The sequence below is a fragment of the Falco peregrinus genome, chromosome 8, assembly GCF_023634155.1.
Source record: "Falco peregrinus isolate bFalPer1 chromosome 8, bFalPer1.pri, whole genome shotgun sequence".
NCBI classification, from domain to species: Eukaryota; Metazoa; Chordata; class Aves; order Falconiformes; family Falconidae; genus Falco; species Falco peregrinus.
The window spans coordinates 20,508,699-20,521,825 of NC_073728.1; the positions used below are offsets into that span (position 1 = coordinate 20,508,699).

General features: G+C 44.9%; 1 protein-coding gene across 3 annotated transcripts in view; it reads right to left on the bottom strand.

The window, feature by feature from the left end:
• Window positions 1-13,127, bottom strand: part of MAP3K20 (mitogen-activated protein kinase kinase kinase 20) — a 92,651-nt gene that overhangs the window by 9,579 nt on the left and 69,945 nt on the right. For all 3 annotated transcript variants that reach the window (XM_055811600.1, XM_055811599.1, XM_055811601.1), the window contains 5 exons: window positions 12,842-12,886; window positions 11,930-11,960; window positions 11,671-11,810; window positions 10,390-10,452; window positions 9,314-9,406 (listed from right to left, as the gene is read on the bottom strand). In XM_055811600.1, coding sequence (XP_055667575.1) covers window positions 9,314-9,406; window positions 10,390-10,452; window positions 11,671-11,810; window positions 11,930-11,960; window positions 12,842-12,886 — 372 coding nt within the window. The remainder of the gene's footprint in view (window positions 1-9,313; window positions 9,407-10,389; window positions 10,453-11,670; window positions 11,811-11,929; window positions 11,961-12,841; window positions 12,887-13,127) is intronic.

A 13,127-nucleotide genomic window follows, 5' to 3' on the forward strand; every position in this document is an offset into this window, starting at 1 on the left:
GTTGCCTTGTGCCCCCGTTTCCTAATCATGGACTGTATCTCTTTGCATGTCCCTTTTCTCCCCTGCTTTTTTGGGTATGAGCTAACCTAGGGTTAAGCCTGTCTCTTCCCAGGTAGGAAGAGCATGACACACTGGCCCTGATGCTGGCTGAGGACCACAGGCGCTATGTAACTGGACAGCAACAGCAAGGCGAGTTGTCTTTGGCTCCTCCTCGCCTCTCAGATTGTGCTCCTCAACCTGCACCACCGTCTTTGTTGCCAGACGTTTTTGCAGGACTTCCTAAATTCATGCTACCTGGATTTCCTATTGCAGATCAAACCTGAGATTAGAGACAAGGCACTTGGTGACATTTCTAAGTTTTACAAAAACACCTGAGCCAAGGAAAGAACAAAACATTGACATAAAATACTACCCTCCAGTTAATTCAGCGCATCTCCTGCTGTGAAACCAGTGCCAAGCACCCGAGAGCCAGAGCTACGCTTTGTGCCAGGGCTCCTGTGCCCTCACAACTCAGGATTTTGTGCTGTTCACTCACATCTCTCTACAGACCCTTCCTATAGATCTGACAAACGTGAGCTCATTTTAATAAACAACATAAATCACACGACCACCTCTAAAGAAAAGGCTGACAAGCTGTGTAAATCCAGGGTCTGGCAGGCTGCGGGCCCCTGCCCGTGCCCGGCCCTCACCGGCTCCGCCACACACGCAGGAGCCCGCTCCGTGCAGTAACGAATCAGGCTGCCCCACGCAGCTGTGGATGCTCGAGCCCTGCACAAACACCGCCTTCCCCAGTGCCCAACTGCAGCTTCAGAGAAAGGAATACACTCTCCTGTCCTTCAGATCCAGCCCCCAAACCTTCGGTCCTCCTTGGAGTCCTCTCCAGCCACACCGCACAGATACCAAAAAGGCAAATTACCACACTAAGCACACCTTCTCTGGTCGCTCAAGAATACGTGTCTTGTTTTATTTAGAAAGATGTTCATATTGTGTTGCTGTGAAATCATCAGAGGAAAGGAGAGAGAAAACGACAGAATGGCAGGCAGGGAAATAAAGAGGGGAGAGAAAGGGAAGGGGAGGCTGGGAGAAAAAGAGAAAAGATAGAAAAGACAGAAAGAAAGAAGGAAGGAAGGAAGGAGAAAAGACACCAGCTAGGTGACTTTCAATCAAGGCACTTGGGAAATATCTGAGATAGGTAGGTGGCTACTTGTCTTACAAACTTGGTAATAATTTTGTTCAACCACACAGTTACTAATGTGAGATTTGTGTGCGGCAGAAAGGGATATATTTCCCTGGTTTCCGATCGAGTTTTAGGTTCTTATTTAGCAACAAATAGGAAAGAGACACTTAGCTACTTAAGCAAAAAAATTGGCTAGAATAATCAAGTATACGTCTTTCAATTCTTTGAATTGAAGTCGTAAGATTTCTTGGATCGAGACTCTATTTAGTACCAGATGTATGTGGGAAAATAATTTGGAAATGGCTTGTTCAAAAGGTCTGGTTGATAAATGTACTTATACAAGTCCTTCAAAGAGATTTCCCTAGACATCTTGTAATTCAAGCATTAAAATCCCTCCCAATATGTACCTGCTCCATTTTGATTGAAATAAAGAATTTCAGCTTTTTGTTTAAAAAAACACACCCCAGTTTAAGAACGGAGAGACACAACCAGCAAAACTTTGAGTGAAAAACATTTCCAAATAACACTTTGACAAAGCAAATAAATCAGCAGCCTCTGCAAATGATTGTAGAAAAGCAAATCATACATGTATTTTGAGCCACCTCTCCCCAGCTTCAAAACAGAAAAACATGAACTCTTTAAAAATTAAGTCTCCAGCTCACCGTGGTGACAATACTTTAACCCCATATGTGCTAGCGCCTGCAACAAAAATGGAAAGGGAAACGAAAATCAGGCACAGGCTTTAAACAACAAACATGTCTCCTGCAACAACAGCTTAAAAACTCTGGCTGGGGAGACACCCCGTTTTTCAAGGAGGCCCAAATCCAGGATTATTTTAAAATCAGTGGTTGCAATAAACCTTTTTTTTTTCTTCTTCTTTTTTTTTTTTTTAAGATTGAAGAAAAAATGGAAATGGCATCGTAGCAGGCAACTGAATATTAGAAGAAAAGTAAGATGTAACGCAAGATGAAACAAATACGAAAAAAATGTTGGTCATGCTGGTACTAAAAGTAGTAGCATGTTGATGATTTAGGTCCCCAGAAGCTCCTTTACATTCTTAGCTATTATCTATCTCAGCTGCTGAAACCTGCTGTTTTAAAGGCATTAGAGTTGAACATCCAGTGACAGCACTTGGGTTATTTATCATTATGTATCACCCTGCTACACTATATTTTATTATTCTGGATTTAAAGGAAGATAACACAATTACGGTTAATTTGCTTCTCTTCTTTATATATATAGTGTCATGACCCACCATGGCTTTGTCCCATGAGATATTTTTAACCAAAAAGAAATCCACAAGAAACTCTCCCTAAAAATTCCATTAATAACCTCTTGTAGCGTGTATAGGTTGCAGGGTCTGGAACTAAGAATGTTTTAATCTCTTCAGCAAAACAATGTCTCATAATGATGTACAGGACTATTGCTGCACTGATGAAGAATCATACATAATTCAGCACCTTTCACTTGGCACCACTGTGATATCCTCATTAGCAGTGGCTCACAGTGGCTGTCAGATGGTGTCCATGCGAATGCAGGCATTATATTGTCTTTGAGATGTGCAGCTGCTTCCATGACACTGCCAGTATATAAAAACATGACGCCAGTTTGTTTTATTTAGTGCTAAACCTTCCAGTTTGTAAAAACAAGGCTGACACAGAGCCTGACATGAGGCAGTGAAAATAATTAGCTCTCATTTTCTCAGCCTCCTATTTCCTTCTCCCCGCTGTGTTCTCTTTCCACTAAACCACCACATGTCAGTCGAAATGGGAGGCAATTAGTGGGCTCATTTCAGTCCCCACAACTGTGCTGAAAAGAAAGTATTTATGATGGCACAATGAACAGCTGAAAGATTAAATAACATTTGCCTTTTGAAAAGAAAATGACTTCTAGCTAAATGGGCAATTTTTGATTATTCTCAAACAAGCTTAGAGTAGTTGGTTTTTAAAATACAAGAAAGGAAAATGAGTCATTTTTAGGTGAAAGAATCAAATAAAACTTGACACAGTAATGCAAATAACTGATGTTTTATTGCAAAATATGTAAATGTGTTATACCCTTAACAATGGCTGGTGTCTCAGGTCAGGGCAGGCTGCTGCCAGCCGGGCTCCTGCAAGAGAAGGTGGCTCCACCGCCGGTTTTGTTTCAGCTGTGCAGGCAGAAAAAAACAGGGGCGGAGGGGAGGCCTTCCGAGAGAGATGGTCTTAAAACATACAGAAACAAAGCAAGCGCAAGATATATTTATGTTATCAGTTGCCCGGGTGCCTTCTCCGAAAGCCAGAGCCCTTACTCCTCCACAAGGCAACAGGCGCCGCTGGCAGAGGCTTTGCCAGGAGAAGCACGAGGCCTTTCCAACACCCACGCAGGCCGCCTGGAACCAGCACACCCGTCCTGACAGCACCTTCCTCTGACATCCAGCGCTGCGCGGCGATGTGCCGTGCCGTGCCGCATGGGGGGAGCGCAACGGTAAACACTGGGACCCACTGCGTGCTGGGCGCTGGCACCCAAGGGAAGTGGGCTGTAGCAGCCCAGACGGAGAGCTCTGCGATGATGGCGGTCCCGCAGAAGAGGACTGCCACGGCCACAGGCATCACCATCCACATGAGCCGCCTGTGTGCAACAGCGGGATTGGAAAGGTGGAAGCATGGAAGACACAAGTCCCTTCCCTGGGTGCTGCGCAGGTGCCCTCCTGTGCCGTCTGAGCCAGCCCCATCCTCTGCTGGCGTTCCCTGGGGACTGCTCGTGGGAGCAGCGCGATGGAGCTGTGCTGGCACCATGGCCCCGCTGACAGGGGGGGCCCGCCGAGGCGGCAGCTCACACACGGTGGTTTGCAGCCCCACAGGACGGGATGTCAGCTGCGGGGACAAGGGTGTGCAGGAGCTCAGGAAAGGCATGGCAGGGCCGCTGGGCACTTCCCACACGTGTGACTCCTCTTCCAGGCTTCTGGCTGGAGGGGGCATTCCAAGCGTCCAGACCACTGCGACCTGCCCGTGCTTCCACAGATATACCAGTGACTGAGGCTGTACACGTGAGGGGCCGTGTGTGAAAGGCAGCAAGCTAATTCAGAGTGGCCAAGGTATGAAAATAAAGCTTGAGATTAAAAAGTCTAGAAATTCAGCTGAGCAAATTACCTAGCTGAAAAGTCTATACACCTCTGCAGGATTATGGAATCATTTCTGATGGGAATCCCTGGCTCAGCGCCGCCTACACAATGATTTTAAAAGGTGTTGGCTTGACTTTCACCTCAGTTACACATGGATGCTACAGCTGGAGCAATCCAAGTGGAGGCGATGGAGTTATACCAGCTCCACCTTGTGTAAAAACAATACATGGTCCCGAAAAGTCTCTTGAAAAAAAATAATACAAGGAATTCAGACCACCTGCACTAAACTTCTAACACCCTACCACTGATCCACCTCCTTGGTGGACTACATTAACCAATTCTTAATGGTGCTGCTTATATTTAAACATGGCTGTGATTTTATTTTACAGCTTAGCTATTACTTTTTCTTCACAAAGTATTTACCCCTTTACTGACTGCTTACTGGAATAGGAGCAAATCTGTGAAAGTGACAAACACAGCTACTCTGATTCTTGCATCAACTGTTAGGCTTTAGTAGCTTTGAGCTTTGTGCTTTCAGATGTAATTAAAGAGAGAGGCTTTAGAAGAGGTTTTGAGGTAAGGCTAAACAACTCCATGTTAGGAAGTCAAGGTACTTGCAAATATTTTGCAAAGGAAGGGTCAGATAAAACCAGTTCCTCTGCCAGCTTTACTTACTGAAGTGGGTTAATATACCTATAGAGCATGGGGAATATATACGAGTGAAAAACTACAAAACTGGAATTTTAAATTTTAGACCTTGGCCCTTGCTTTATTTTTTGCAAGGTGAGGAGTAATTTTTCCTCTGTAAGGGGCAAATTAAACTGGTGATGTTATATCTCATCTGTCTGAAGTAGGAATTATTTTTAAGAAAGTAAAGAAAGGTTTCGTGCCTGTTGATGTAGTGGGAGGGTGAAGAGGCAGAAGCAGCAGAAATGCTCTTGAACACTTGTGAAACTGCATTCCAGTTACCATTTTGTCTGGTACTGCCTGCATTTTGCCAGCCCAGGGTTGTCCACATGAGGAGCTGGTCACAACGTCTCTCTAAATTAGCCTTAATATTACATTCACTTTTGAACATTTAAATAATAGCATTAAAATATATCCCAGTTTGGATATTCAAGGCTAGAAAATAGTTCACACAGTTAGCAGATGGTTTTGAAGAGCCTTTGCTCCTCAGCTTGTCAAATGGAGGGAGAGGAAACTGGGGAAAAATAAGGCAAAATGGTGAGCCCACTGCAAGGCTTTGTGTTTGGATATAGGTCACATTGTGCCACACTCGGTAAAAAATGAAAACATTCAAAGGCATGGTGAAATCTGCCCTTTTGAGGACCAAAACTAAAGAACGCATCAACAGGAGACAAAAAGACTGTGAACCATCCATCTTAAGGGGTTGGGTGATTCATCAGTGTGGAGCTGACACAGCTCAGACACCTTTCCCTGATTGGGAAATTTTAATGAGCCACCCAGGATGAGAAAGCCATTGAAAATTCCCTCTGCAGTTCTGCAAATCAGCTCAAGCCACAATTGCCAGGGTTTGTTTTTTTACCCTCTTTGGTATCTTGGAGTTAATTGGTGTGTGTCCCCCCCTTTTTTTTTTTAATTTGTGGGAAAAAAATCATATAAAATGTCTAAAACTATCATCTTTCAGCTCAGTGGGAATTGTGTACAGAAAGGTCATTAAAAGGAAGTGAATGGAAATAACCACATAACTCAAACTACAAGAGTTGGAAAAGAAACCTCTAAAAACCAGGTTAGCTTTGCAGCACTCACTCCTGATGCATTCGGAGAGCACAAAGGTCAACTGAGCTTTCATCACCTCCAAAGATGCAGCTAAAAAGGAAAGGAAACTGTAATGAAATGACTGCATCTGTCAGTTGGTGGAAACCAACACAATCCCACTAGAAGATGCAGTTTAAATTAGATAACAAATCTGAGGCTGGTAAAGTTGCGTACTGGGAAGTCAACATTGCATTCAGCGTACAGACAAGGCTGAACATGCAAATGCCATCCTGAGGTACATTCATCAGGATCCCTGCTAAAAGGCACTGCCGTTCCTACAGCCCTCAAGTTTGTGCCTGCTTACGCAGCAGGTGCGCTGGCTGTGCTACCAGGGCTCGCTGCAGCACCAGGAGCAGCCACCTGTGCCCCACGGAACCACCTTCACACCCGAGATGGGGCTGTGCTATGACCAGCCAACGCATCTGAATTAAACCTGCGCCCACCAAACGGTTTCTGGGTCCTGGACCAGCTCAGCCAGCACTTTAACGCCCCGTGGCCTCGCAGTACATCGTGCTGCACACCAAGGCTGCGCTCACGCCAGAGCTTTAGCTTGGATCAGGAGCGTGCGCTTGTCCCAGGTGTCCATCCTGTCCCACACTTTGGCAGAGCCCCTTCCGAGCGTGTGGACGGGCTGGCTTCCAGGTGCCACTACACCAGGAGATGCACTACAATCACTGAGGGGAACTCAGTCCAGGAGAGCAGTGCAGCGCCAGCCTGGGGTAACACCTCCCGGTGTGACCTGTCCCCCTGTGCGCAGCCCTTCCTGCTGTGCTGCACCAGCGCCCAGCCGAGCCCAATAACCTCCCCTGACGCACGCAGGTCCAGCAGCCTGTGCATCACCCAGGGAACACATGTTCTCAACTTGTAACCCAGATTTGAGCTTATAGCCTCTCTTTTCTCATGGCTAAAACAGGAGAAAGGCTTCTTAGCTAGGCAGCTGGTTACAGGGACTGATTAGGGTAAAGTTCCTTTGAGAAATTTATTTTTAAACTGATGTAGGCCAGCTTTTTAGCTATAAAGATGATGGAAGGTACAATCCCAAGTGCTTCTGCTGACCTAGTTTTACAGGAACAGGCACCACTCTTTTACAAAAACAGAACAGTAAAAGAAGTTTAAACCCTTCGATCCTGGTTTACCCAGTATCTCCAAATCATTTTAGAACAAATCTGGATGGCAGCAGTAGCTGGCTTAAAGCAGCCTCTAGGGGAGCTAGAAGATTGTATCCAGGGATTTTCAAAGCAGCAAACTAGCCAAATTTTCTGTATTGTAGTATCACACCAGTCTTCGTTAGTGTTATGTTTAATGCAAATGATCCTGCTCATGTTGGCCCTAGCATCTTGCCCAAAAGCTCAGTTGATCTACTGCTTCCAGTCCACGTTTTAAAACTGGCTTAGCTGCAACATCTTTAAAGGCAGGTATGCATTAATAAGCAGATATAGGACAGAAGTTTCCAGCCCAGATAAACTCAACTTGCACATTCCCTGGAACAGCATCAGGGACACGGGTGCTGTGCAGGGCAGATGCCAGGGAAGGCATGCCTGGCGCACCACCGCTTCGGAGGGAATGGCTTCCTTAGGAAGGGGCCTGAGAGCACACAGAGCAGAGGACCAATTAGGAGGTCATGGGGAAGGCAGGACAAAAAAAAAAGAAGCGTTCTCAGTTGGCATGTCAGACACCTGCAAAGCTATGTTGGCACTGTGCCGGGCCACCGAGCTAGCCCTGTTCTCCCGTAGCAGTTCAGTTTCTGTCCTGCAGACTCTGGCACACTGTCATATTTGCCAATTTTGCCATCATGGCTAAAATATATACTTGTCATCAAACTTAGCTGGCTTTAGTGCAACCTTAATTCCTCTCCAACACTCAGAGGTCTGTTCACTCCTCTTGCTCTTTCCTGGGGAGAGCTGTCCACCTCCCTGCACTACGGCACACAATCCATACTGGAAATGGAAGGGAGATACAAGCTATTTATGGACTTTTAAGTTCCTTGAAGAGTTGCACATTGGAGAGAAAGATGCACATTTACAAAAAAGCAGCTGTACAGCATCACAAGCTACATGCATTCAAGAACAGTGAGACAGTCTAAGTAATTCACATAGTGATAGAGAAGATTTTCATAGAAAAAAAAGTGCTTAGGATAAAAGAAACAAACAAAAAAAGGAAATCTCCAGACAAAAAGCAAAAGGCTTTTTCAAATTGATGAAATGATTTCAGTACGAGTCCAAGTTCCTACTAAGTACAAACCTAAATGCTTTCTCTGCAAGCACCACCAAGTACAGAAATCAAGAGACTTCTGCAAACAATATGCCCTGAAAGCAAAGCAGCCAGATAACACAAGATGAAAGTCAGCCACCCACAAGTTTAGGGTGGACACACAATGCAGATTTGTCAAATACAAAAAGGAAACAAATCCTGCTGTCACAACCCCTGACTCTAACTCAGAAATGCTTTGCACATCATTTCCACATAGATGATTAATTCTAAAACCCTTGAACTCAGAGTCCGTGGCAGGCTGGATAAAGAAAACAAAAAGCATGGGACAAACCTCGCTCTCGAGAAAAGACAATGCAGTGGAAATGCTTTGCTGGAACATCTGGAGTCGTCAACACTCCTGTTACACAGAGCGCAACCAGCACAGATCCTTGAACCAGCTCGGCTTGGAGCTGAGGTTTGATTAGGGTGTGCCATGCTGGTAATTGCCTTTTACCAGATGCTGCACAGTAGTTTTGCCACCTGCAATGTGCTGCCCTTACCCTTCCCTCCCCCAGCACCATGAGTGAACACAGTCACTGCCAGGACCAGTCCTGTCCTCCCCAGCCAGCAGCCACACACACCATGTATTTTCCAACCCCCTCTTGGTTGCACAAAAAGACACCATCTTTCCGCCGACACTGAAGTAATAGTCTGTCCACTAACATCAGGCGCACAGCACTGCCCAACTGTGAATGGCGGTTTTTTTGCATAAATGGGTTGTTATTTCACACCCATCGGGATAAAGGAACAAAGTGAAAGCCTGAATTACAAAAATTACGATTAAAAAAATGCTTCACGGAGAAACAAAAGCTTTCAGTCAAGGCTTTCTGTGCCACTCTTTCTTCCTCGCCTGCTCTGGGGAGCAGGCTCCCCACCACCAATGCAGCCCTGCTGGCCAGCCAGGAAGGTTCTTGCCGCAAATTATCATTCTGTGTCCAGAAGATACTGGACCCTCTGGGCAGTGACTGTTAACCAACCAAACCAAGGTAGCGCTCCCGGCTTACCTTTGGACCACTTCCTGGCTTCAAGTGGTAACCAAAAACGAGTTCAAGATTCACTACTTTCTCTACGTTTTCTTCGGCTCCACCTGCAGAATCCTGCCAAAAAAAGGCACTGTGAGACTCCACACCTACAGCAACCCGCTGGGAGACAGAGGCAAGGCCTTCACTGGCAGAAAGGTTTTGCCTTTTGGGCGCTGCCAGTCTGGCAGGCAGCAGAAAGGGGGCCATCCCTCTGCCCCGACCGCGCTGCTCCGAGGGGGGCCAGGGCTTCTGCATGGGTTCATGGCACGCAGTGGGGAGATGCTGCGTGATGCCTGCTCCTGGGCGAGCCGCACCGGCACGGCACAGTACTGCTGTGAGCATCGTGGCAGCCACTGCCATTGGAATTGCAGCTGGCACGGCGGTGAAGCCCTAACTTTCATTTTCCCCTTCAGGGAACAGTGTTTCGCTGTATGTAAATTCACTTTAAGTGGATTTCCCTCTATAGCTGCGCAATAAATTATGACTAAAACAGCTACTTCAGGCTTTGGGGTCTAGAACTGCTTGATTAGCTCATGAGATTAAATCAGGCAATATCCGCTCTGCCAACCACAAGGTTCCCAGACACTCTCTCCCTTTTGCAAGGCTATTGCTACTGATACCAGAAAGCCAACAGGTTAACACAAGGGTGACCAGACATCTTAAATCATTCTTCTCTCCTGTAACATTAACTACCTAAGGAATGATGGGCTCGCTCTAAGCCAGGGGCCTGCTGCTCTTCAGTGGTGAGCAGCTGGTGGCACCAGTTTGGAGGAAGGGCTCTTAAGAGTAATTTCTGATCAATGACAGCACAGGAATCTCAACCAGTAGTCTTTCAATTTAATACTACTGGTTCCATGATAAAATCTTACAGCCTCCTTGAAAAACTATTATTCTATTACTTGTTGTGATGTGACCCATTGCTGCTGTTGACCCTCCACATCTGTCACAACCCTCTGCAGGATCACACCCCCACAAATGGCAGGAATGGTGAGACGTGAGAACAGTAAAGTATTCATACCAACACGAGAAGCACTTCTTATGTAGATAACAAGACTTGCCTTAATTAATGGTGGAAAATGAAACAGATTTAGGTAGTCATGGGTTAACTTCTCAATAGCAGTCTAGAAAAAAAAACAAACACCCAACAAAATCAGATGAGGGTTATTCAGTATCTCATACTGCAAATACCAGCATGAAAACCAGTGCAACTCTGTGTGCACTGTTTTCCGTTGTGGATACATTAGGGTATGTGAGAGGAGTTTAAAATACAGCCCTGTTCTGGAAACCGCCACGGTAGATCGGCCCCATTTCGCATTCAGAATCAGATCTGCTTAATCAGAGAAAGAGATGTTTGGGGGGTTGTTTTGGTTGTTTTTATTTATGCTCAATCAACCCAGGAAGCTGAAATATTTCATTTTGGGCATTATTGACTTTATTAAGTTTCAATACTTTTCCCTGTAGGAAATGTAAATTAAATATATCAGTAACGGTGTGTGGCATGGAAAAAATGGCTGATGAGCAGAAGGGGAATAAAGCTGTGTGACTTATGAAGCTAAATTTGCAGGACTAGCAATTAGGATACAAGTATCTCTTTACTAGTAAATTGTGGTATAAAATCATTGAGACCCAACAGAATTATAGATGCTGCTTCTAGAGAAATCCTTTTCCAAAGCTGACTGCCAGGAAACTGAACTCTCTCCTGTGGCTACAGTATTAATACTATTACTGCTGCCGTGATCATATTTTCCAGGCCACGATGTTTTCTTAACTCATTACAAACATTAGATATTTAAACCACCATGAAACAAAGCTTTTAAAACAAAGCAACCTGGCCATCAACCAGCTTTCAAGTTGTTTAATGGGGTTTTGTTAAAGTATGTTTTAAGATATAGATGAGATGTGAAAGTTAAGAACTCCAGAGATTTCAGTTCAAATAACTGTTTTCGTATCTGTTCTCCCTCAGCTGAATAGAAATCTTTGGGCAGAACTCTCTCTGAAGATTTCCAAAGCTTTCTGACAGGAGAATGGCTGTCCTAGGCAAATCTGCAGCAGTACTGACAGTCCAGCCCACAGGAAAACCAAGAACTGCAGAGGAGTATCAAGACCACAGCACAGTTCCATACCTCATACAATGCTCAGGTTGCTTTTGGTTCTAGATCCATACAAACCAGTAACTCGGGACAGGGTAGCGGTGGTGGTGGGGGGTGGTTTATACCAAATATGTTCTCTATTCAACTTCGTAACTTTTTTTGCTTATTAATACTACTGAAAACTCATAGACTCCTTCTTGATATTCACACTATGACCTATTGCAACATTAAACACATGCTGGTAAATACCTTCAAATGGATGATGTGTCCTCTGGCAACAATTCCCATGTCTTTTAAATCCTCTTCTTCCAGAAGAAGCAATCGTTTCCCAGTGATATGATGTTCCTTAAACAAGCTAGCATACACACTCATTTCACCAGAGGCATCGCCTTAAGATAAGAGAGGTTACTTAGAAATCCATAGGGTGCTTTACTGAAGGGAGAAAGATGAGCAAATGTATGTATATTCATAAATGTGAATTATGAAGGTACTTATGAACAGCTTTTACCTTTTCTAGTAAGTTGTTGCATCCAGAAAAACTGCAAAAAAGAGGAATCAGTCTTGAAGTTCACGCTATCAAAATCTGTATTTCAGTTATTTGGAGTTCACAAGTAATCATTTTTTTAAAAACAAAACTTAAAAATATTTCTCACTTTGGGTTAAAGGACTCAAGATTCACCAAAGAAGGTGATTACTTTTACCCAGCTTTTTAAAACTGCCTCCTATTTTACAGCCACCTTCCTCAGTTTACCGTTATGAAGAACACCAGAAACGACCAGAGCAGAAGCTCAGCCATCTGTCACACGCTGAAAGGGCTGAAGTTAAGGAGCCAGGGCTGTTCTGACTTTTGCACTGGCTTTCCAGACAGTCCTTCAGCAAACGTTAGCCAAACAACCCCATGACACACGACACAAGGAGGGTGCTAGGTGGGACATTAAAACCACTATGACACATGACTCTGCTAGAGATAAATCGCTGATGTTTCTTGTTTAGCCTTTTAACTGAATAAAAAGGTAAAAAAGACTCAATGCCATTATTTTATATGAAAGGGATTTTCCACACCCCTTAAAAAACCCTTAGTTTTCTTTCAGAGTTTGTTGCCATTCTGGTGGCACACAGTGGGACAAAACCTTTGAACCCATTTTGTCCTGTCCAGGACAGGTCTTGCTTAGAGAGGTGTCAGCTCCCAGCTCCCGCTGTTTTCTGGACATTGGAGAATGTGGTGGTTTTATGAAGATCATTTGAGTCCTTAATTTACTCCTGGTCACTTAAAAACCTTTTTTGGTACACGTTTCACCAAACAAACAGCAGTAAAATCTCACCCAGATGTTCTGATGCAGCTTTCCCTCCCTCCAAACCCACCGTGACTTGCTGGAGCTCCAGCAGTGCAGCGCTGGCCGCACGAACACAAAGTACTCACCACATCATCTTCGGTCCATGCACAAATATCAAAGGAGGGCAGCAACTGTGTGAGAGATATGAATTGAAAAGAAAACCGTCTGACCATTTTTCTCCCCCCCTCCACCCAAATTTTACTCTGGTGGCTGGTTTTATTTGGTTCCTTTTCCCCAGCAAAGGGCAAGGTTTTAGGCTGCGACTCTCACCCTGACATACTAAACCCTTGGACTCGCACTGACTATGGGCTGGCTCCAACAGCACGGTGCTAAATCGATCCCATCACTTTACGTAGGCAAAATTATCAGCAG